The sequence below is a fragment of the Scyliorhinus torazame genome, chromosome 3, assembly GCF_047496885.1.
Source record: "Scyliorhinus torazame isolate Kashiwa2021f chromosome 3, sScyTor2.1, whole genome shotgun sequence".
In the NCBI taxonomy this organism is placed as follows: domain Eukaryota; kingdom Metazoa; phylum Chordata; class Chondrichthyes; order Carcharhiniformes; family Scyliorhinidae; genus Scyliorhinus; species Scyliorhinus torazame.
The window spans coordinates 115,280,500-115,306,161 of NC_092709.1; the positions used below are offsets into that span (position 1 = coordinate 115,280,500).

General features: G+C 48.0%; 1 protein-coding gene across 1 annotated transcript in view; it reads left to right on the top strand.

Annotated features, from left to right (window-relative positions):
• The window catches only part of LOC140408653 (E3 ubiquitin-protein ligase MARCHF1-like), a 1,031,995-nt gene that overhangs the window by 320,075 nt on the left and 686,258 nt on the right, over nt 1-25,662 (top strand). Inside the window, exon 4 of the mRNA XM_072496141.1 lies at nt 8,844-9,048. Coding sequence (XP_072352242.1) covers nt 8,950-9,048 — 99 coding nt within the window. The 5' untranslated portion in view covers nt 8,844-8,949. The remainder of the gene's footprint in view (nt 1-8,843; nt 9,049-25,662) is intronic.

Here is a 25,662-nt window from a genome sequence, read left to right on the forward strand (position 1 = left end):
CAACCCCCAACCTCCACCCCAGCACGGACCCCCCCCCAACCTCCACCCCGGCACGGACCCCCCCCCCCCCCAACCTCCACCCCGGCACGGACCCCCTCCCCAACCTCCACCCCGGCACGGACCCCCTCCCCAACCTCCACACCGGCACGGACCCCCTCCCCAACCCCCAACCTCCACCCCAGCACGGACCCCCCCCCCCAACCTCCACCCCGGCACGGACCCCCTCCACAACCCCCAACCTCCACCCCGGCACGGACCCCCCCCCGGAGCCCAGCCTACTCTAAACCCCCCCCCCCCCCCCCCCCCCCCGCCGCACACACACACAAGCCGAGACACACCTCTCCTCAGGCAATCAGTCTGCGGCCACGACATTTCATGCCCAGAGCCAACCCCCCAGGCCGTCACTCACCTCCTCGCTGGTCGGCGTGAGCCTGGAGCACCGGGTCACGCCGATGAAAAGGAGGTTTGATTCACGTCGACGTGAACGGTCATCACGTCGACGGGACTTCGGCCCATCCGGAAGCGAGAATATCGGCAGGCCGAAAATCGGCTGCCTTGCGCAGACCCGTGACATTCTCCGCGGCAGCAGCGCCATTAACGCCCCGCCGACTTTTCTCCCTTCGGAGACTTCGGCGGGGGCGGGGGCGGGATTCACGGCGGCCAACGGCCATTCTCCGACCTGGCGGGGGGTCGGAGAATGACGCCCCAGATTTCGGGGGCGTCATTCTCCGCCGGCGGGAGTCTCCGTTTTGCCGGCGCCCGGGGGTTTCCCGACGGCGTGGGGGTGCCCCACAATGGGAAACCCATTGACCGGCCGGTGTTACGGAGACTCCCGCCGGCCGGTCGGCGCAGAAATGTGGCGGGGCGGGTAGGAGAATTTCGCCCCTGATGCGGAACGCCATTAGGATTCTCCGTTTCCCCGGCTGGCTCTTTGGAAGCAGACTTTCTAATGTTTTTTGACATCCTCCTGGGTCCAAGACTGATCCAACCATGAAAAGGGAGTAGCGTTGGAAAGAAGACAGGCATCTGGGGAACTCTTGAGTTAATCAGGGGAGAAAAAAACAAGCCACATCACAGAGTAAACTAGCCTTGTGTCATCCTGCTTTTGTTAAGTGATAAAATGTTAAATCAAATTGAAAGTAGGGTTTAATAGCTCATACTGTCACACACTGACACTCGCTGAGAGATATATAATTATTTTCTTGGTATGAATATGAATGTGTTATGAGTCATATAACATTGAGCTCATTATTCTTCATTATAACCATACATTATGCATTTCAAGTATTTTTTAACAGTGAAATAGGCTTTTTGATTACATCGCATTTAAAGTACACCAACAATATCGTAATTTTCTCTTTTGATACAGTGCAGCATTTATAACAAATTGGGAGATAAATTGGTCTGCGTTAGCAGTGGAAAAATCAAGTCATAGCAAATCGGCATCCTACACCACACTCTATTTTCTCTGTCAGTGTAAGAGAAAACGGGGAATGGTGCAAGTTGGGCTGCTGAATTGCTACGAACTGGTTTAATGTTACTGACATAGACAAATCGTTCCTTCATTGACTTAGAACCAGGTAAGGTACATTATGCACTGTAATAAATTCAAGATGCAGAAAGATGAATTTGAGGAGATATGCCAGAGTTATGGTGTGAGATATCGATTTAGCATGCCAAATGTAACTAGTACTTTCGTAACTAGTTTTGTACAAATTTAGCTAGATTTGTACAAATGTACAATCTTTATTTCATATAATTCATATAGCTTTTATGAATTTAAATTAAAATGCATCAGCCAGCTGCCTCTTAAATTTCAGTAGGAGCTTTCCTTTGTTCTGTAGTAAGATTAGTTTGTAAATGCCCAATGCGAGTCAAGTGGAGTCAGTATGGAAGTCTATTTAAATGTATTTGGGGTTGTTCTTGTGTATCTTGTGAACTATGAAGTTCACATGAAGGTCATTTGATATGAATCTCTTCCAATGTTGGCTGCTTAAATGTCACCAGATGTCAAGAATCAGGCGCATAGAGAATCATGAACAATAATGAGCAAGGTTTCAATTCTTATGTCATTAACTGTGATACTAGCCTGTTCAGATACTTTGGCTGATCACATTCCACATGGGTGCTAACTGCCCCTTCCCATTAATCAATTCTTATATGTATGATGGCTTGAGGTCCTCATCAATTTTAATAATTACCCTCACAACACCCCCTGTCCCCAGCAAAACCTCACCTCATGCCTATCCCAGAGTTGCCTTTAGGTGGCATTGGGCTATTGGACTCTCAACATGGAGCCAATGGGCTGAATTATCTTGTTTAAGTCACAAGTTTGATGTTGGGCTGATTTGTAGATTGTGAACCCAGACATGAGTGTGACCAGACATTGTATGCAATCATCCCGGAGGAGGCCAATTCAGAAGCTGCCTCCTGGGTCAATTAGAACGGCTTGAGGACCTTTGGGCAGGAGTTGGACATAATTTCCCCAGGATTCTCCTGTGTCTCACAGCCATCCACAAAAGGTGAGCAATCAAGATCATCCAAAAGAAGTTCTTCCGAGGGGAGACAAGAGGAGCAGTTCTGTTCCTCCAAGCTCTGCAGAAGTCCTGAAGATGTATGCAGGTCCCAGATCTTTAGTTTGTCCTCTCCCCCCATCAACCAATGATGGCATCTTTGCCTCCTCCTTCCCATTCAACATCTACTCCTCACCCATTCTCATTTCTTTTCTCTCGCAGGACTTTAATGACAGTCACTGATTGCTGTGAATCCCAAAAATGTTAATGTTAGGAGCAGCTTTCTAACAGTTGCAAAAAATATTGCACATACTACACAGATTGGGGAGAGTTAGCTAAGCAGATTGTCGAAAAGAGCACTGGTAATTCACAATAGCTATATGTTGTCTATCTGTCACCCTGTATTAGCTGAGTATTTGGCTCAATAATTAAACAATCGGTAGACTACTATTAAAAAATGCAATGTGCCTTTGAAGGACGCACCTATTTTTGTGAGTTCATGGGGAAGTACCCTCAGTCTTTTGTGCCACCATGGCTGAAGTGTCACTTTAGTTTGAGAGCAAGCAAGTGCACTGTGACCTGTAGGCTCCCACTTGGATACCACTACTTGTCAACATGGCAACTACAGCCTCTCTCTTTTATACTCTTATAATATAATAATCGCTTATTGTCACAAGTAGGCTTCAATGAAGTTACTGTGAAAAGCCCCTAATCACCACATTCCGGCGCCTGTTCGGGGAGGCTGGTACAGGAATTGAACCCGCGCTGCTGCCTTGTTCTGCATTACAAGCCAGCTGTTTCGCCCATTGTGCTAAACCAGCCCCTTATGTTCTTATATTCAAGACAAAAAATTGTAGAGTTAAAGAGAAAGAGCATGCACAGAATGAGGTGAGCCGGAACCTTTGTAACCAATTTCAATGAGGAATGAGCCCTGCAGTAGCTGGGGAAGGGAGTTGCCGAAGAAAGGGAATTAATGTTAGATCATATGTTATATTATGGGTGCGATTCTCTGACCTCGTAACGCTCTCGCTCAAGCGAAACGAGGCCGGTGAATATTGAGAGAGGCCGAAAACGAGAACCAGGCCAGGCGCCAAACAGTTTGTGATGGAACCGGCCCGCTCCTGTCGGCGAAGTCAGGATCTCACTGTAGTGTGGCGAGAAACCAATTAACACCACTTAAGCCCCATTTCCATACAATTAATGGGAGCCTCCCCATATCCCAGTGTTCTTCAAACTTTTTTTCCGGGGACTCATTTTTACCAACCGGCCAACCTTTGGGAACCAACTCGGCCGACCTTCGGGGACCCACCATTTTCTCTTATCTTGGTTGCAGCTGACAACAATGGAGGAAATAGTTTTGGGTCCCTTTGGCCCTTGTACACGCTCTTCCAATGGAACCTGTTGGGTGAAGGTGAAGCCATCCGGTGTTGGAAAGTATGAAGTCTCCATCTGTCCAAAGTTCTGCATTTTTTTCCTGTAAAATTTTATCAAATAAACCCCCCCCCGAACTTGTAAAAAAAAAAGAATAAAATAAATGAATAAAATGAATAAAACCCCCCCCAAACTTGTAAAACAAAAAGCTGCGACCATTTTTAAATCATCGGCGCGCATGCGCATAGTTTTGAAGGCCGCTTGCAGCCAGCGTTATTAACAGCCGGCTGTTGCGCGCAAATATGCGCGATCGGGAGCGCTGCGACGGACGGCTCCGCAACCCTCCCAACACCCGCGGGTCGCGCCCTCAGGTTTGACAATGCCTGTCATATCCAACGGCCTCCCGTCATTCAGCAGCCTCCCCAGCAAGTGGTCATGCTGGCGTAGATTAGTACTCCTTTTGAAAAATGTGAACCTTGCGGCAGGGCTTCAGCGGCGAGCCGAGGAGGTGAGTAGCCACCTTTACTCACAGACAAAGAGCCATGGTGCTGGACTTGCCACCCCAGTGCTCGGCGGGAGTTGGGGGTCCGTCAGCTGAGGGCGGAGAACCCTCCACAGGGGTTGGCTGCCATGGGAGGGTAGGGGAGTTGCAAGGTGGGCAACCAGGGGGGAACCACGTGCGGCACCACCGTGCCAATCCCTGGGTCATGTGTACCCATTCCGGGGACAACCCATGTCCCTGCCTGTCTATCTACCCACGACTATCCATAAACCCCAATGATTGCTGAGGCCTCTAGCCGTGTGGCAGAAGGCTTTTGCTAATAGGGAATTGGCAGCTGTGGTTAAGTGAGCACTTCACACAACCCAAGTGGATTCCGGTGGGTAGGCAGGCCATGTAGCATGTGAAAGTCATTGCCTAGCATCCCAATCACACCTTGATGCATGGACACTGTGCCTGAACACTATGGGTGGCAACACCACACACGCAGCAGCCAACATCCGAACACCCAGGGGATGAGACACAGCTCCGGGGACATGTCCACGGCCAGAGTGTGGGTGAATGCCAAGGGGAGGGGGAGATGCCTGGAGAGATGGGCCAAGGGTTCAGAGGTCAGCCCTCATTGCGGAAGAAAGCAACAGAGACATCATAGTAGTTGTGCACAAAGGTGTTTATTGTGTTTGACAATTCCCCACCCTCCTGATTGTGCTGTCCCCTCGCCTCCATGGAGAGGGTGTCCCCTGGGATAGGTCGGCGCCTTCGGCTGGAGGACTTCCGGGAGAATGGATATGTGGTTAGTGGGAGGGATGGGTCAGTCAGTAAGGCAATTACAACTCACATTTGACAGGTCCTCCAGGTGGCGCCCAATGGTTACTCACCTCTGCGGCGTCCACTAGCCTTCGCGTGGGTGACCGCCCTGTCCTCGGTCACCTCCAGGGCACACTCCTCGAAGGTGGTGAGGATCCTAATGTCTGGTACACCACCGCCAGTCTTGGCTCTCTCCCAGCGATTGTGGGAGAGCTTTTCCTGAGGAGACACAGAGGGCATCGTTAGCCACAAGTGTTGTTCACAGTGGTGGGAGGTGGGGGTGTGAAGAAGGGGTTGGGGGCATTGAAGGGGGAAGAGTGGTAATGCTTCCGTGGAGATGAGAGGCCTCAGGGGAGGGAGGCCTTTGGTGTCCACTCACTTGTGCTACTCGGTGTAGGTTATTGACCTTCTTCCTGCAATAGAAGACAGTTCTCCTGGTCACATTCCCTAAGCTCGCTGCCGCTGCAATCTCATCCCAGGCGGCACTAGCTGCCCTCTGGCTGACACCCCTGGACCCTCAGGAGAACAGGATATCCCTCCTGGCCTCCCCAGGTCTGCGCCACCGAATCCTGAGGCTGGTCTCCCTGGCGTATTTGTTGCGAGCTGGCTGGGGTTGGCTGAGCAAGTGCGGTTTAAGTGCGGCCCGACCTTGTTAGCTGAAGCCTGGCGAGCGCAGTGACGGCGAATCAGCTGATGAGCCTTCATTTGTGGCAATAAGCCCATGAGGCCTCGTTAAATGGAACAATTAACGTTGAATTGCGTTGCCGGCCTCTCTGGGCCGAGTGGCGGGAAGCTTGCGGAAATACCCGCTCACTACAACATTTCTGACTAGGAACTGTATTGCAGTTCCTCCATTGACACTGGATTAAAATCCTGGACCTCCCTCCCAAACAGCACTGCGAAGAGTTGTACCCACATATCATGGACTGCAGTAGTTCAGAAGGTAGCTCACCACCAGATTCTCAAGGGCAATTAAGCAATAAACATTGGCCCTGCCAGTTACACCCACATCCCTTGAACGATTAAAAAAAAAACACTCTCCACAGTGGATTAATGAAAGGTGGAGGGAATCAATCAGAGCAGACTATTACAAGAGAGATTTGGTTTGCCTACTAGAGGACTTTGGATCAGAACCAAGTTTCAGCTAATGTTCAGATCACTTACTTTAACTGCGTTGTTAGTTTTCTGTACTAAGGAGCTTCTTCTCAACGGATTAGGTAGCCTGTAGCATCAACCCTGTAGTGGCATAACCAATTATTCAATGCCAAAGAGAACAACCTATTCAACAACTTATTCAAAAACCAATGATGTGATCTATTTAGATTTCCTAAAGGCCTTTGACAAGGTGCCATAAAAGGAAGCTATTAAATAAGTGAAGAGCGCATGGTCTTAAGGGTAAGATATCAGCATGGATAGAGGATTGGCTGACTGGCAGAAGGCAGAGAGTGGGGATAAAGGTGTTTTTTCAGGATGGCAGCAGCTGACTAGTGGTGTGCCTCAGGGGTCTGTGCTGGGACCACAACTTCACACAATATACATTAACAATCTGTAAGAAGGAACTGATGGCATTGTTGCTAAGTTTGGAGATGATACAAAGATATGCAGAGGGACAGGTAGGATTGAGAAAGCAGGGGGGCTGCAGAACGACAGGCTAGGAGAGTGGCAAAAAAGTGGCAGATGGAATACAATATGGAAAAGTGTCAGGTTATGCACTTTGGTAGGAGAATGGAGGCATAGACTATTTTCTAAATGGGAAAAGGCTCAGGAAATCAGAAGCACAAAGGGACTCAGAAGTCCCAGTTCAAGATTTTCTTAAGGTTAACGAGCAGGTTCAGTCAGCAATTAGGAAGGCAAATACAATGTTAGCATTCATGTCGAAAAGGCTAGAATACAAGACCAGGGATGTACTTCTGAGGCTGTATAAGGCTCTGGTCAGACCCCATTTGGAGTATTGTGAGCAGTTTTGGGCCCTGCATCTAAGGAAGGATGTGCTGGCATTGGAAAGGGTCCAGAGGAGGTTCACAAGAATGATGCCTGGAATGAAGAGCTTGTTGTATGAGGAAAGGTTGAGGGCTCTGGGTCTGTACTCGTTGGAGTTGAGAAGGATGAGGGGGGATCTTATTGAAACTTACAGGATACTGAGAGGCCTGGATAGAGTGGACGTGGAGCGGATGTTTCCACTAATATGGAATCCATAATAAACTGTTTCTTAGTGAAGGACGTGGGTCTGCAGAGACAGAATGATGGAGGTAGCCAAAACAAGAATGCGTTTTCTGTAAACTACAGTAACATCCAAGAGAGGAAATAAGTATGCAAATGAAGGATTGAAAATGCTCATTTTTCTATTGGTCCATTTGCCCTGTTTTCCATTGGCTAGAATTACTGTTGTTTCATTGGTTTAAAATGAAAGTTTAACTTTGATGTTATTGGTGTGTTGACATGTAAATGAAGGATTAGACTGCAACTGTAAACCAATTGGTTGAAAAAGCTATAAGTGTTTCTGCTTTGCTGGACTCAGACAGAACAACGCAATGAATTCCACTGAGTTGTTCTCCTTGTGCACAAGTCAATCAAGATTGATCGAAGAGTACTTCCGTGTATACCTTTCAGTAATTCCGACACTAGTAGGAAAGACTAGAACTGGAGGCCTTAGCCTCAGACTGAAGGGACGATCCTTTAAAATGGAGATGAGGAGGAATTTCTTCAGCCAGAGGGTGGTGAATCTGTGGAACTCTTTGCCGCAGAAGAATGTGGAGGCGAAATCACTGAGTGTCTTTTTGACAGAGATAGATATGTCCTTGATTAACAAGGGGATCAGGGGTTATTGGGAGAAGGCAGGAGAATGGGAGTGAGAAACATATCAGCCATGATTGAATGGTGGAGCAGACTCGATGGACCAGATGGTCTAATTCTGCTCCTATATCTTATGGTCTTTGTGGAAAAGTAGGGACGTAATGATGGCACAACACCTTTTAAAATTTTAAATATCTGATAGCTTTCAATAGGAACTGTGTAGCGGTAATGAATTGCACCTTGAATTTTTATTAAGTGAGTTTCTATTCAGCAAGCCACACAAAGGTAATAAGCTCTAAAGAGCTAATCTCTGAATCCCTTTTCCTTCACATTCATTCAGTGCTACTTCTTAGTATATCATGGCCATTCTCGTCGCAATGGCCTAAGCAGATTAAATGCATGAACTACCCAGCAGGCTGTCAGTGCTGCTCCAGAAGGATGATATTTTTCTAATATAGGACACTAAGCCTTTCTGCCTTCTGCCTATTTGCCCAGTCAGTGTACTGCTGTATCTAACGACTTGGAAAACTCAGAGAGAATTAGTTGAACAGCAGCAGCCACTGAGAACATGCGAGTTTGTTACCATTAACAGGTGAATTTTATAATAGGTGCCTGAGAGACCTTAGCTTCCCTCTGCTTCCAGGGCAGTTAGGAGAAATTATAGAAATTGAATTGGCTTGAAAAATGCACTGTGGGAGAATGGTCAAATTTTAAGCAAAGTTGAGTCCATTTTGGTTAGGTTTTGATGAAACTTCACTTTGGTTCATGAGACGTTGGAAGAGAAACAAGTATATTTGTATACAGCCTTGAATGTCTGGATTGGAGTCTACTATATCCTTGTGCATCTGATTTATTTACAGAATGGAGCTTAACAGAAATAAGATGTGAACAATCATGCAGATGATTTACCTAGGAGCAGTGGAAACCTCCAAACAATTTGCTATCTAACATAGCCTCGAGAGTAACATGCCACTGCAGCAGATCTCTGTCGTCCCAGCAAGGGAAACCTCTACTAATGGAAGGAGCTCGACAGGCAGGAATAAAGAGAAGAACAAGGATATGGAGGTAAGGCAGAGGCTTGATTTAATTACTTTGGATGCTTCACCTCTGGTGGTCCTCTCTTTCCGTCTGTGATGTTTAAATTTAAAGTAAACTTTATATGCAAAACAATAAGTGCTTTGGGCAATCAAAGGATTCTTAGGCCACATAGAGTGTTTAAATATTTGTCAGTGTTACAATTATACCTGCAAATACCTAGCAAGTGTTATTGTAACACTTGTTACAATTATACTGAGTTATACTGTCCCTGGTTGGACTGCACTTTGTGAAATGAAGACACGTGCAGAGAACTCTACCAAACGGCAATTACAACATGCATTCAGGGCTGCTTGACCCAACTAGCCCATATTAGTGTTTATCGTCCATGCGAATAATGATTCTAATTGCATGTGCCTATCTTGCTGCCACATTCTTTTACCCCCTTTCTTTTAAGCATCTATCTCCTGTGTCAGAGCCATTACAAGATTTCAGTCTATTATATTCTTTCTCAATGATTAACTCCAATATAGAATCATAGAATTTACAGTGCAGAAGGAGGCCATTCGGCCTATTGAGTCTGCATCGGCCCTTGGAAAGAGCGCACTACTTAAGTCTACACCTCCACCCTATCCTCGTAACCCAGTAACCCCATCTAACCATTTGGACATTAAGGGGCAACTTAACATGGCTAATCCACCTAACCTGCACATCTTTGGACTGTGGGAGGAAACCGGAGCACCCGGAGGGTACGCACGCAGGCACGGGGCGAAAGTGCAAACTCCACATAGTCACCCGAGGCCGGAATTGAACCCAGGTCCCTGGAGATGAGAGGCAGCAGTGCTAGCCACTGTGCCGCGTGACACCCAATATACATTCCAAACATTTCTAATACTTGAATACAATTGATTTTCTTGAGAGATCTTTCTTAAAGTTGAAATTTTGAACATCTTCAGTGGTCCAATACATAGCTGCGATTTTTGAACATTTTAAATTTAAAATGTTGACTTTGCAGTGGTAGTAGTTATATTGAGGTGGTCTCATCAGAGGCCAAATCATAAGAGTGATTACTTTGCTTATATTGGGGGCGATTCTCCGATATGGAGGCCAAGTGTTCGCGCTGTCGTGAACGCCGTCGAGTTTCACGACGGTGCGAACAGGGCCCGGGCACAACCTACTCTAGCCCCCACAGGGGGTCAGCACAGCGCTGGAGCGCTTCACATCGCTCCAGCGTCCTTACGTGGTGCCAAATGGGTGCCGCGCCAACCCGCGCATGCGCAGTTGGGGCAGCCCAATCCTGCGCATGCGCATGCGCGGGGAGCGTCTTACGCACGCCGGCCCCTCACCAACATGGCGCCGTTGTTCTGGGGCCGCGCGCGGAAGGAGGTAGGCCTGGGGGGGGGGGGGGAGAGAGGCCGGCCCGCCGATCGGTGTGCCCCGATCGCAGGCCAGACCCCGTTGGAGGCCACCCTGGTGAAGGAGCCCCCCTCCCTCCCCCACAGGCTACACCCCCAGCGTTCCCGCAGAGTTCCCACTGGCAGCGACTAGCGGTGGACGGCGCCGGCGGGAACCTGTCGTGTCATAGCGGCCGCTCGGCCCATCCGGGCAGGAGAATCACCGCTCGCCGGTTCTCCGAGCGGCCCGGTGCGAATCGCGCGCCGCTGCTTTCCGGGGAGTGTGAGAATCGCGTGCGGGGGTCGGGGCGGTGTGGTGCGGGGCCCCGGCGATTCTCCCACCCGGCGTGTGGGGGGAGAATAGCATCCATTATGGGTCAATTTTAACTCACAATAATGGAATGGGGGAGAGTTGACCTGACCCCAGCCTTACCTCATGCAGTCTTAATGATGGGAAGGTGAGGAATGCTGACACCCAATTTGGTCTCGGGAGGCAGGTCAGTCTGTTAAAACCTTTAAGGAGCCTATCAGTCAGGCTAGCTGTCAGGCAGACAGTCTGGTTAAAGAAAGTTTGAAATACATCCGGGAATTATCCAGGAAATCTGTACTTCTGCGTCTTGCATCGCATTGTATCTGAAGCCACTTGTGCTGATGCAAGAAGTGCAGTATAGAGAACGTTGTCGATGTTATTGTATAAATATATCAACCATTATACCAACATCCAAGAGGTTACCATTGACTGGAAACATAACTGAATTACTCACAGCCCACAAACATTTTTTAAAAAAATATGCTCCTCTCTACCATTTTAGATATTAAGCCATTCATTTGTGATGGTGATTATGTGAGGTAAAGTGGGAGGAGGAGTATGGGGGAGACACTGCCAAGAACTGTTGTTCTGAATGACACCTTTCATTGTTTTAATTTTCTTCATAGAATAGAATCCCTACAGTGCAGAGAGAGACCATTTGACTCAACAAGTCTGCACCGACCCTCTGATCTCAGCCCAGTCTCCGGTCCTATTCCTGTAACCCCACCTAACCTGCACATCTTTGGACACTAAGGGCCAATTTTCTTAGCATGGCCAATCCACCTAACCTACACATCTCTATTGGAGTATGGGAGGAAACCAGAGCACCCGGAGGAAACAGACGCAGACACGGGGAGAATGTGTAAACTCCACACAGTCACCCAAGGCCGGAATCGAACCTGGGTCCCTGGTGCTTTAAGACAGCAGTGCTAACTACTGTGCCACCGTACCAACCAAGTTCCACGTAATTCTATGTGACTTTAAACTTACTTTAGTCTCAGAGAGATGAATTTGACATGAGTGCATTAATTGTCTATTATATAACACATCCAACAATATTTTCTACATTTACATTTAAATGTAGTCAGGGCAATCTGGTCTGCAAAGTATGAAATTATAAAGTTTAAAAATGTAATTTGGAGAAATAAATAGTGATAATTTTTCAAAACGAAAAGTCCAAAGAATTGGTAGTTAAGGAGCAGCTGCTCTCATTTAATATGCAATAAAATGAGAACTGTAAACTTCAGTTTATTTTCTGATACCTATCTGTAGGATTGGAAGATTTTTGTTTGAGGGGAGTTATTTTCAATTTTTACCAAAATCGCCTCAAAACAACAAGAGGAGGAAAGCAAGTCACAGGTATCAATATACAACAGGTGCAGCATAAAACAGTAGTCATCGCAAGAATGGGAACAAGTTGTACTGGGTGAATCAGGGACAAAACCACCGACATATTCCCTTCACGGATCTGGCACCCGCCTGCACAAAACAGGAAAACGACAACATCACAAACCCACATCACCCATAGCTTCAAAACAAAATGACAGAAGGAAAAACACAATTTCCCGAGAATCCCAGAACTAAAGGGGAAATTGACTAACTCACAGCGCAAATTAATTCCCCGGGCCCAGGTCAGAACAGATAGCTGTAAAATAACTACAGATTGACAAGGAGATGACCAGACACCACTAAGCATCAAATCTAGCCAAACAAATCCCAGTCGTAAACAGGATAACACACTGTCTGCCTGGGCATGAAAAAGGGAAGGCGCTGAACAAAAAAAAAGAGATTGGGGCGTGATTTACCGGCTGCATCCCGCTGTGGACGGGACGCAGCGGTAGATCCCAGGAGAGTTCTCTTCCGGGATACCCGATGGTCGTTACGCCGCGCAAGATTTAACCTCGTGAGACGTCGCAATCTGGATCCCACCAACAATGGATGGGACCCAGTCTTGCACAGTTAACCATGCTGACGCCGGACCGACCGGCCACCTGGCATCCATCAACCTCGCCGAGGAGACTCAGGGCGCCGTTTAGTACTGGTCCCCGCAAACAGGGCTGGGGCAGAACAACACTTGGGGGTCTCCAGGGCAATCGGAGGCCACCGGGTGGTCGACCTCTGGGCAGGGTGGCACCCTGGCACTGCTCATGCCATCTGGACACCTTGACACTGACAGCCTGGCAGTGCCACCTGGGTGCTGGACTGATACAGCCAAGGTGCCCAGGTGACACTTCCAGGCTGGCAGGGGCACTGCCAGGGTACTAGGGTGGCAGTGCCAGGGTGCCAAGCTGGCATTTTCCCATGCCGGGGATCAGGCCCGGGGTTTCCCTCTGCATGTGAGTTGGGGTGTGGGGGTGCCAGAGGATCCCTTTATAGGTGGGTTGGGGTCATGTTGGAGGTTCAGGAGATCGGGACATCATTTAAAAATGGTGCCTCAATCTCTCCCTGCATTGAGGAGCTCTGGGAGTGGAAATGCGACTGAGTGCAGGAAATGCGACTGAGTGCAGGAAATGCGACTGAGTGCAGGAAATGCGACTGAGTGCAGGAAATGCGACTGAGTGCAGGAAATGCGACTGAGTGCAGGAAATGCGACTGAGTGCAGGAAATGCGACTGAGTGCAGGAAATGCGACTGAGTGCAGGAAATGCGACTGAGTGCAGGAAATGCGACTGAGTGCAGGAAATGCGACTGAGTGCAGGAAATGCGACTGAGTGCAGGAAATGCGACTGAGTGCAGGAAATGCGACTGAGTGCAGGAAATGCGACTGAGTGCAGGAAACAGACTGAGTGTGGCCTTGGTGGGGCGCCGTCCGCCGGGGCACGAAAAATACAAAGTGCTGTTAGTTAGCAGGGTTGTTTCCGGTGCTACAAATACGGGGAATGACCCCGCTAATCCCAACCAGAATGGACTCTGCTTTTTTGTTAAATTGCACACCAGCTCTCACTGGTGGGGGGACCTTCCATGTACATGGTAAAGACAGAAGTAATCCTACCAACCCAAACCCATCCTCCCGCTCTGAATCTGCTCACCCTCCCGCCCCAAGGATACATGTGCACAAATCATGAATTCAACATTCAGCTTTACATGATATAAATGTATGAAATCAGGATAATCAGTGGTGCAGGACATCACACCTGAATGATTCACTTCCTTGCAAGCAAATAAATTGACAACATCAACAGACAACAACATAAATTTCAGAGAGCAAAGTCCAAGATAAAAATTGAGGTGCCAGGCAGTTATCAGGATAAAGACTTTCGCATAAACAATTAAGAGTAAACCAGGATCAAAGACAGTGAGCGCACTTTAGGATCTTCCAAGGATTCCAACAATCGAAGCATGAAACATCATTGCTTCCAACATACCTTCTCACCCGAACCCAGGTGGCCAACATACCAGTCCCCAGCAGGGTGGGGTGGGATGGAAATGACCTGGCAATCTTAGCCATCCCCAACCTCTCCCAAATGACATCAGGCACAGGACAACCCAGGATCAGGGATCGGAAGACGAACCCAACGCAAGGCCTCGGAGACAGGATTAAATGTGCTCCCTCGGTCCACCAGGGACAGTGTTATAAGAACATAAGAACATAAGAACCAGGAGTAGGCCATCTGGCCCCTCGAGCCTGCTCCACCATTCAATGAGATCATGGCTGATCTTTTGTGGACTCAGCTCCACTTTCCGGCCCGAACACCATAACCCTTAATCCCTTTATTCTTCAAAAAACTATCTATCTTTATCTTAAAAACATTTAATGAAGGAGCCTCTAATGCTTCACTGGGCAAGGAATTCCATAGATTCACAACCCTTTGGGTGAAGAAGTTCCTCCTAAACTCAGTCCTAAATCTACTTCCCCTTATTTTGAGGCTATGCCCCCTAGTTCTGCTTTCACCCGCCAGTGGAAACAACCTGTCCGCATCTATCCTATCTATTCCCTTCATAATCTTATATGTTTCTATAAGATCCCCCCTCATCCTTCTAAATTCCAACGTGTACAGTCCCAGTCTACTCAACCTCTCCTCGTAATCCAACCCCTTCAGCTCTGGGATTAACCTAGTGAATCTCCTCTGCACACCCTCCAGTGCCAGTACGTCCTTTCTCAAGTAAGGAGACCAAAACTGAACACAATATTCCAGGTGTGGCCTCACTAACACCTTGTACAATTGCAGCAGAACCTCCCTAGTCTTAAACTCCATCCCTCTAGCAATGAAGGACAAAATTCCATTTGCCTTCTTAATCACCTGTTGCACCTGAAAACCAACTTTTTGCGACTCATGCACTAGCACACCCAGGTCTCTCTGCACAGCAGCATGTTTTAATATTTTATCATTTAAATAATAATCCCTTTTGCTGTTATTCCGACCAAAATGGATAACCTCACATTTGTCAACATTGTATTCCATCTGCCAGACCCTAGCCCATTCACTTAGCCTATCCAAATCCCTCTGCAGGCTTCCAATATCCTCTGCACTTTTTGCTTTACCACTTATCTTAGTGTCGTCTGCAAACTTGGACACATTGCCCTTGGTCCCCAACTCCAAATCATCTATGTAAATTGTGAACAGTTGTGGGCCCAACACTGATCCCTGAGGGACACCACTAGCTACTGATTGCCAACCAGAGAACCAGAGATCTCTTCTTATCTCTTCTTGCGCCTCCAATGCCTCCATAAAAACGCCTCGCAACTCTTGAAATTGGACCCTGACAATCTGCACCACAGAGTCGAGACACTGGGATGGATCAACATCATAGTAGCCACCATAAGTCAAAACACAAGCATGGTCAGGGCGGGAAGTATCCCAAAAACAGTTGAGCCACAATGAGAAGGCCCCACCCCAACTCCTTCCAGCCGCCACAAATCAACAAAGATTTAAGCATTTTGTCTCGACTCAATAGTTGTCGAAACATTAACCAACAAAACTCAGGGCATAGTTAAAAATTATGCTAGCCAAGACACGGCATAAAAGAAATGTGCAAACAAATAAAAAAGAGTTAAAAGATGAGCAGAACCAGAGCTCGCGAAAACAAGCCGCTCCCATGCTCACATCACATGATCTCCCCCCCTCCCCTCGAGATAAAATTTGATGAAATGCATGAGGTAAATCATGTTACAAAGCGCAGATAGTTTCTGCTTGTTACCTAAAACCCTGCCAGGTAATTAGCTTAGAAAAACCAGCAATTGGTCGGTTAGGTTTCCTGGTCCTCTGGAAGCCTAAGAGCTCAAGGGAGGTGAGGGGAATTTAGTGCTCTCCAGCCTGTGGGCCAGGAAGAACAGGAACATTTTCCCTTTTTCCCCAAGCTTTCCATTGTTCTGGCAATGCACCCTGCCCTTGCCATCCCCCATCATTAAATATCGACGTATCCAAAGAATCTCTGCCTCGGTCAATGATTACAATGCCCCATAACCCCGGGACTGTGTGCTCCCACAAATACACCAGTGCCTTGCCTGGTCCTACATCTGTGGTCTTCTCTATATTGCTCCCTGCCAGACAGCGAACCAAGCCTAAAATTCAGGCTATATTCCAGATACAATCCTGTTTGAAACATAAAGGTTTAACTTAGGAATGTTAGGAGTGTGTCGCTGAATGTCAAAGAGGGTTGCTGGGTGAGTGTGGATCATTGAACAGCATGAGAGGTGTGCGGTGGGCGAGAGGTAGAATGTTCAGATACATTAATTCACCTTGACCACTTAAATAAGATCATTAAACCTTCAGTAACAGTATTGCCAAGTTTGTGAAGTCACACTCTAGACATTGAGAACTTTTACCATCTGCTTCCATTCCATTTGGAGGCTTGTTCTCAAGGATTTCCTGCTTACTGTTAGAAATATGGCCTCCTTTGACAACATTACATAGTGACCCTGGCAGCATCACTAAATCAGGGAGCCCTCGCTGTGTCATTCCTTGTCTCTCAATAGCAAAACTGATTATCAAGCAGCCTAAAGTACATTGCTGCAGCTTTCCTTTTTTGGGGACTGTGCCTTTTCTGTTTCCCATAGTGTCTGACTTACAATTTTTAAGAGTAGACATGAATGTGCGTAAAAGGTGGACAAGGTCTGTTGAATTGTAAAATGGTCAAGTTATTTAAATCCCCTACTCTTTAAATTTTGAAACAAATACAGCCTGCTGTGTCTCTTCGTTGTAAAAAAGTCAGCACTTCAATTTCAGAAACTGTTGATATAAGCCTGAGGGCTTTCATTATAGCATTATTACTGCTTGGGGGCCGATTTAGCTCAGTTGGCTGGGTAGCTGGTTTATAATGCAAAGTGAGGCCAGCAGCGGGGGTTATTCATTAAGGCCCTGCCTTCTCAACCTTGCCCATCACCCGAGGTGTGGTGACCCTCAGGTTAAGTCACCACCAGTGACTTAAGCAGCTGGGAATATGATGACTTTACCTTTATTATTGCTTGAATGCTCCTACCACCTATCATTATCATGGTAGAGGCTCTATAAGTTCATTTTGTTGGTTTAGTGTCCACAGACAAGTCTGAGGCAATTGGACAAAGAGAAACTAGTTTTATTAGAAAGTAATAATATGTACAATACTCTTCAGATCCCGGCTGGGTCTGAGGTGTCAGTTCCAAGTCTGGCTGACTTTTACATCAATGTCTATTACCCTGTCCATGGGGGGGGGGGGGGGGGGGGCACGGGCACCCCGTCCCTCAACAGGGGAGCTCGAAGGGTAGCACGGTGGCACAGTGGTTAGCACTGCTGCCTCACCGTGCTGAGGACCCAGGTTCGATCCCGCCCCTGGGTCACTGTCAGTGTGGAGTTTGCGCATTCTAACCGTGTCTGCATGGGTCTCACCCCACAACGCAAAACGATGTGCAGGGTAGGTGAATGTGCCATGCTAAACCGCCCCTTAATTGGGAAAATAGAATTGGGTACTCTAAATTTATTTTTTAAAAACAGGGGCGTTCGTACTCAACAGTTTTCTATCTCCAAGAGTTTAACAAAGGATTGGCTGCCTTGGATGGGGGCCTATAAAGACAAATTATTGTTTATTTTCAGCGAGAGCAAGATCCAGATCGCGACATGCCGTGAAATCCCGTTGAATCTCGCGAGATGTTTCGGGCATTGCAAACCTCGATGGAGGCCTCTCCTGAGATCCAACGTCATTGTCCCGACACTAGGTTGGGCACGACGAGGCTGCTGAATTATACCCTTCATTTGCACTAGAGCTCTTACGATGCGATTAGAACAAGCAACTTTCCAAGTCTTTGATAGTCAGAGGCTTTTCCCCAGGGTAGAGGGGTCAATTACTAGGGGGCATAGGTTTAAGGTGAGAGGGGAAAGGTTTAGAGTAGATGTACGAGGCAAGTTTTTTACGCAGAGGGTAGTGGGTGCCTGGAACTCGCTACCGGAGGAGGTAGTGGAAGCAGGGACGATAGGGACATTTAAGGGGCATCTTGACAAATATATGAATAGGATGGGAATAGAAGGATATGGACCCAGGAAGTGTAGAAGATTGTAGTTTAGTCGGGCAGCATGGTCGGCACGGGCTTGGAGGGCCGAAGGGCCTGTTCCTGTGCTGTACATTTCTTTGTTCTTTGTTTGTTCTTTGTTCAATGACATGTTATATAACTCATATGTTGGGGTGCACCCCATTAACCTGGTTGGTTCATCAATGGATGTCTTATAAGGTGGTACACCTTCTGCTCATCTCGTTTACAATGGTGAGCTTAGGATTTGATTCCAGGGGGGCGAAATTCTCCGGTATCGGCGCGATGTCCGCTGACCGGCGCCCAAAACGGCGCAAATCAGTCGGGCAGCACGCCGCCCCAAAGGTGCGGAATCCTCCGCATCTTGGGGGGCCGAGCCCCAACCTTAAGGGACTAGGCCCGCGCCGGACTAATTTCCGCCCTGCCAGCTGGCGGAAAAGGCCTTTGGTGCCCCGTCAGCTGGCGCGGAAATGACATCTCCGTGCGGCGCATGCGCGGGAGCGGTAGCAGCCGCTCACGGCATTCCCGCACATGCGCTGTGGAGGGAGTCTCTTCCGCCTCCGCCATGGTAGAGACCGAAGGCGGAAGGAAAAGAGTGCCCCCACGGCACAGGCCCGCCCGCGGATCGGTGGGCCCCGATCGCGGTCCAGGCCACCATGGGGGCACGCCCCGGGGCAAGATCGCCCCGCGCCCCCCCCCAGGACCCCGGAGCCTGCCCGCGCTACCTTGTCCCGCCGGTAAGGTAGGTGGTTTAATCTACGCCGGCGGGACAGGCATTCTAGCAGCGAGACTTCAGCCCATCCGGGCCGGAGAATAGCGGGGGGGGGGGCCCGCCAACTGGCGTGGCGTGATTCCCGCCCCTGCCGAATATCCGGTGCCGGAGAATTTGGCAACTGGCGGGGGCGGGATTCACGCCAGCCCCCGGCCATTCTCCGACCCGGTTTTAATTTATTTAAATGTTTATTATCACGCTGTTGCATTTTTGTTCTCGTGGTTTGGGAGTATGATGATTGTTTTGGGGGTGGAGTGGGGAGGAAGGGATTTTCTGCATTGACAGTATTCAAAGACCTTTTTGTATTTGGCCGTTTTCATCATGTAATGGATCCTCTTGGCTTTGCATTCTTTTCCATTCAATTTACTGACCCTTTTATAAAGTCTTCCTATACATGTGATTAGCTCAGGTGGTCAAGCTGGTATGGGGCTCTCAATCAGATTAGCCACATGGAATGTTTGATGGTTAAAGAGCCCAGTAAAACATTCCAAAGTGTTTTCACGTCTCAGGAACCTTAACACTGATGTTGCATTCCTTTAAGAAATATATCTTTGTGTTAAAGATCACACCAAATTGCGTAAGGCATAGGTTGGCCAGGTGTTTCACTCCAGCTTTAATTGCAGAGCGAGAGGATGGCATTTTGATTAACAAAAGAATACTGTTCCCGCCATTAAATGTAATCTCAGACCTTGGTGGATATTATACAATAGTTAGTGGCACATTTTTTCAAACCCCTGTAGTTTTGGAGAATGTCTATGCCCCTAATTGGGCCGATACTAAATTTATCACATCATTTCTATCTTCCCTTCCTAATCTAGACACCCACTATCTTATTTTCGGAGGGGATCTAAACTATGTTATGGACCCAAAGCTAGTTCGCTCAAGTTCAAAGATTTTCACCCTCTCCGGCGTTTCCAAAGCTCTTTCCACCTCTAAGACTCAAATGGGTTGTGTGGACTCTTGGCATTTCCTTCACCCGATCTTAGGAGACTTTTCCTACTTCTCTCATGTCCACCATGCTTATTCACGCATCAACTATTTTGTTTTGGAGAGAGCTCTTCATCTCATGGTTAAAACTGCTGAGTATTCTACCATAGTATTCTACCATAAGGAGGTGAGGGAGAGTATCAAATTGAAGGAAAAAACATACAAAGTGGCAAAAATTAGTGGGAGACTAGAGGACTGGGAAGTCTTTAGCGGACAACAGAAAGCTACTAAAAAAACCATAAAGAAGAGTAAGGTAGACTATGAAAGTAAACTGGCTCAGAACATAAAAGCAGATAGTAAAAGCTTCTACAAATATATAAGACAAAAAAGAGTGGCTAAGGTAAATATTGGTCCTTTGGAAGATGAGAAGGGAGATTTAATAACAGGAGACGGGGAAATGGCTGAGGAGTTGAACAGGTTTTTTGGGTCAGTCTTCACAGTGGAGGACACAAATAACATGCCAGTGACTGATGGAAATAAAGATATGATAGGTGAGGATCTTGAGATGATTGTAATCACTAAGGAGGCAGTATTGGGCAAGCTAATGGGGCTAAAGGTAGACAAGTCTCCTGGCCCTGATGGGATGCATCCCAGAGTGTTAAAAGAGATGGCTAGGGAAATTGTAAACGCACTAGTGATAATTTATCAAAATTCACTAGACTCTGGGGTGGTCCCAGAGGATTGGAAAGTAGCAAACGTGACACCACTGTTTAAAAAAGGAGGTCAGCAGAAAGCGGGTAATTATAGGCCGGTAAGCTTAACTTCGGTTGTAGGGAAAATGCTGGAATCTATCATTAAGGAGGAAATAGCGGGGCACCTGGAGGGAAATTGTCCCATTGGGCAGACGCAGCATGGGTTCACAAAGGGTAGGTCGTGTCTGACTAATTTGGTAGAATTTTTTGAGGGCGTTACCAGTGCAGTAGATAACGGGGAGCCAATGGATGTGGTATATCTGGATTTCCGGAAAGCTTTTGACAAGGTGCCACACAAAAGGTTGCTGCATAAACTAAAGGTGCATGGCATTGAGGGTAAAGTGGTAGCATGGGTAGAGGATTGGTTAACTAACAGAAAGCAGAGAGTGGGGATAAATGGGTGTTTCTCTGGTTGGCAACCTGTAACTAGTGGGGTCCCTCAAGGATCAGTGTTGGGCCCGCAGTTGTTCACAATTTACATAGGCGATTTGGAGTTGGGGACCAAGTGCAATGTGTCAAAGTTTGCAGACGACACTAAGATGAGTGGTAAAGCAAAAAGTGCAGAGGATACCGGAAGTCTGCAGAAGGATTTGGATAGGTTAGGTGAATGGGCTAGGGTCTGGCAGATGGAATTCAATGTTGCCAAGTGTGAGGCTATCCATTTTGGGAGGAATAACAGCAGAATGGATTATTATTTAAACGGTAAGATGTTAAAACATGCTGCTGTGCAGAGGGACCTGGGTGTGCTGGTGCACGAGTCGCAAAAAGTTGGTGTGCAGGTGCAACAGGTGATTAAGAAGGCTAATCGAGTTTTGTCTTTAATTGCTAGAGGGATGGAGTTCAAGACTAGGGAGGTTATGCTGCAATTGTATAAGGTGTTGGTGAGGCCACATCTGGAGTATTGTGTTCAGTTTTGGTCTCCTTACCTGAGAAAGGACATATTGGCACTGGAGGGAGTGCAGAGGAGATTCACTAGGTTGATCCCAGAGTTGAGGGGATTAGATTATGACGAGAGGTTGAGTCGACTGGGACTGTACTCATTGGAGTTTAGAAGGTTGCGGGGGGATCTTATTGAAACATATAAAATTATGAAGGGAATAGATAGGATAGATGCGGGCAGGTTGTTTTTCCACTGGTCGGGGAAAGCAGAACTAGGGGGCATAGCCTCAAAATAAGGGGAGGTAGATTTAGGATGGAGTGTAGGAGGAACTTCTTCACCCAAAGGGTTGTGAATCTCTGGAATTCCTTGCCCAGTGAAGCAGTTGAGGCTCCTTCTTTAAACGTTTTTAAGAAAAAGTTAGATGCCTTTCTAAAGAATAAAGGGATTTGGGGATATGGTGTACGGGCCGGAGAGTGGAACTGAGTCCACAAAGATCAGCCATGATCTCATTAAATGGGGGAGCAGGCTCGAGGGGCCAGATGGCCTACTCTTGTTCCTAGTTCTTATGTTTTTATGTTATGTCAGATCACCCATTCCATTCCCTTGACCTGGCTCTTATGTCCAAAGCTAATGGTTGGCCTCCGTGGAGATTTGACACAACCCGACTATCTGACAAGAATGTTTGTAAATCTATATTCGCAGTTTCAAAGTTTTTATTAAAACAAACAAATCTGACTCCATTACCACTCAGAATAATCTTTATTATTGTCGCAATTAGGCTTACATTGCCACTGCAATGAAGTTACCGTGAAAATCCCTGAGTCGCCTTACTCCGGCGCCTGTTCGGGTACACTGAGGTAAGATTCAGAATGTCCAATTCAGCTGACAAGCATGTCTTTGGAACTTGTGGAAAGAAACCGGAGCACTTGGAGAAAACCCACGCGGACATAAGGGAATGCGTAGACTCCACACAGACAAGCGGGGAATCGAACCTGGGTCCCTGACACTGCAAAGCAACAATGCTAACCATTGTGCTACCATGCCGCCCATATTATGGGACACCTTCAATGGGGTTCTTCAGAGAAACATAATTTCTTACAGTGCATATATTATCAAACAAAGGAAATTAAAACAAGAATTGATGGATTCAATTTTAGAAATAGGCAGTCAATATTCCATTACCCTAAATTATATGCAGGCATGCTAAAGCTCCAGACTCAATTTGACATACTTTCCACAAATAAAACTGTGCACATGTTATAATGTTCAAGGGGGACATTTTATGAATATGTGAACAAAGCTTACCATCTACTAGCCCACCAGCTCACGTGCCAGTCTGCTTCTCAGTTTATCTCCAGATCTATGAGTCATCCCATAATCTTATTCTGTTTAGCACAGGGCTAAATCGCTGGCTTTGAAAGCAGACCAAGGCAGGCCAGCAGCACGGTTCAATTCCCGTAACAGCCTCCCTGAACAGGCGCCGGAATGTGGCGACTAGGGGTTTTTCACAGTAACTTCATTTGAAGCCTACTTGTGACAATAAGCGATTTTCATTTCATTTCATTTTCTTACTACTGACCCCTCGGATATTAATTTGACCATTGTTTCCTTTTATAGTAACCTTTATAAATTGGGGCTTGATTCTCCGCCGGCGTGATTCTCCGTTTTGTCAGCAGGGGGTTTCCCAACGGCGTGGGGCTGCCCCATAATGGGAAACCCCATTGACCGGCCGGCGTAACGGAGCATCCTGCCGATGAGGTGAAACAGAAATGTGGCGCAGCGGGGCAAAGACTCCAGACCCTGATCCCCTGTCAGATAGCACAGCAATGGCCGAATTCCTAAATAATTCGGACAACATGGGCGGGATTCTCCGACCCCCCCGCTGGGTGGGAGAATCGCCGGGGGTCGGCGTGAATCCCTCCCCCGCCGTCTTCCTAATTCTCCCACCCCCCAAATAATTGCCCCGGTGTGAGTCGCGCCGCCTGCCTCGGAGAATGGCGGGGTCCGGCGCGACTCAATGGGCCCCGGGGCTGACCAAATTCTCCGGCCCCTGATGGGCCGAAGTACCGCCCATTCTTTGCCAGTCCCGCCGGCGTAAATTAGAGTAGGTCCCTTACCGGCGGGACCTTGCGGCGTGGGTGGGCTCCAGATTTCTTGGAGGGTCGGGGGGGGGGGGATCTGGCCCCGGGAGGTGCCCCCACGATGGCCTGGCCCACAGTCGGGGCCCACCGATCCGCGGGTGGACCTGTGCCGTGGGGGCACTCTATTGTTCCGCACCGGAGGCCGTGGCGCCATTCCCGATGCGGAAGCGAATCCCTCTGCGCATGCGTGGGGATGATGCCAGCACGTGCTGGCGCTCCCGCGCATGCGCCGACTCGCGCTGGCCGGTGGAGGCCCTTTGGCACCGGTTGGCGAGGCGCCAAGCCCCTTTCCCGTCGGCCGGTGGTGTGCCAACCACTCCAGGGCGGGCCTAGCCCCTGAAGATGCGGAGGATTCCGCACCTTTGTGGCGGCCCGACGTCGGAGTGGTTCACGCCACTCCATCCCGCCAGAACCCCCCGCCCCGCCGTGTAGGGGTGAATCCCGCCCCACATCTGTAGATGTTGGCAGGAGCAGAGAGTTAGACAACCCTTTGCTCCTGGATGAGATAACAAACTACATTAAGTTGCCGCAAAGTGGTACGGTCCCAGGTCCTGACGGTTTCCCTGTTTACAAAAGGTTCTCCACTCAACTTGCACCTTTATTGCCAGAAAAGTTTACCTTCTCATTATCTCATGGTTCTCTATTCCTACATTGACCGAAGCTTCCATTTTGCTTATTCTCAAAAAAGACAGGCACCCTGGAGAATGTGGCCCATGTCGGCCTTTCTCTCTTTGAAATGCAGATGTAAAGCTGTTAGCTACAGTACTGGCTTGTCACTCAGAGTCATCAGTTCCTGACATAATGTCTGATGACCAAACTGGCTTTGGAAAGGAATGCCGATTACCCTCAAATATACATTGCCTTTTTGACATTATATTTTACCCAACTGCCTTGACTGTCCATAAGACCATAAGACGTAGAACATAGAACATAGAGTGCAGAAGGAGGCCATTCAGCCCATCGTGTCTGCACCGACCCATTTAAGCCCTCACTTCCACTCTATCCCCATAACCCAAGAACCCTTCCTAACCTTTTTGGTCACTAAGTGCAATTTATCATAGCCAATCCACCTAACCTGCACGTCTTTGGATTGTGGGAGGAAACCGGAGCACCCGGAGGAAACCCACACAGACACGGGGAGAACGTACAGACTCCGCACAGACAGTGACCCAGCGGGGAATCGAACCTGGGACCCTGGCGCTGTGAAGCCCAGTGCTATCCACTTGTGCTACCGTGCTGCCCTAGGAGCAGAATTAGGCCACTCGGCCCATCGAGTCTGCTCCACCATTCAATCATGGCTGATATTTTCTCATCCCCATTCTCCTGCCTTCTCCCCATAACCTCTGGTCCCATTATTAATCAAGAACCTATCTATCTCTGTCTTAAAGACACTCAGTGATTTGGCCTCCACAGCCTTCTGCAGCAAAGAATTCCACAGATTCACCACCCTCTGGGTGAAGAAATTTCTTCTCATCTGTTTTAAAGGGTCGTCCCTTTAGTCTGAGAATGTGTCCTCTGCTTCTAATTTCTCCTACAAGTGGAAACACCCTCTCCACGTCTACTCTATCCAGGCCTTGCAGTATCCTGTCAGTTTCAATAATATCCCCTCTCATCCTTCTAACCTCCAACGAGTGCAGACCCAGAGTCCTCTACCGTTCCTCATACGACAAGCTCTTCATTCCAGGCATCATTCTTGTGAACCTCCTCTGGACCCTTTCCAAGGCCAGCACATCCTTCCTTAGATACAGGGCCCAAAACTGCTCACAATACTCCAAATGGGGTCTGACCAGAGCCTTATACAGCCTCAGAAGTACATCCCAGGTCTTGTATTCTAGCCTTCTCAACATGAATGCTAACATTGTATTTGCCTTCCTAATTGCTGACTGAACCTGCTCGTTAACCTTAAGAAAATCTTGAACTGGGACTTCTGAGTCCCTTTGTGCTTCTGATTTCCTGAGCCTTTTCCCATTTATAAAATAGTGGAAACATCTGCTCCACGTCCACTCTATCCAGGCCTCTCAGTATCCT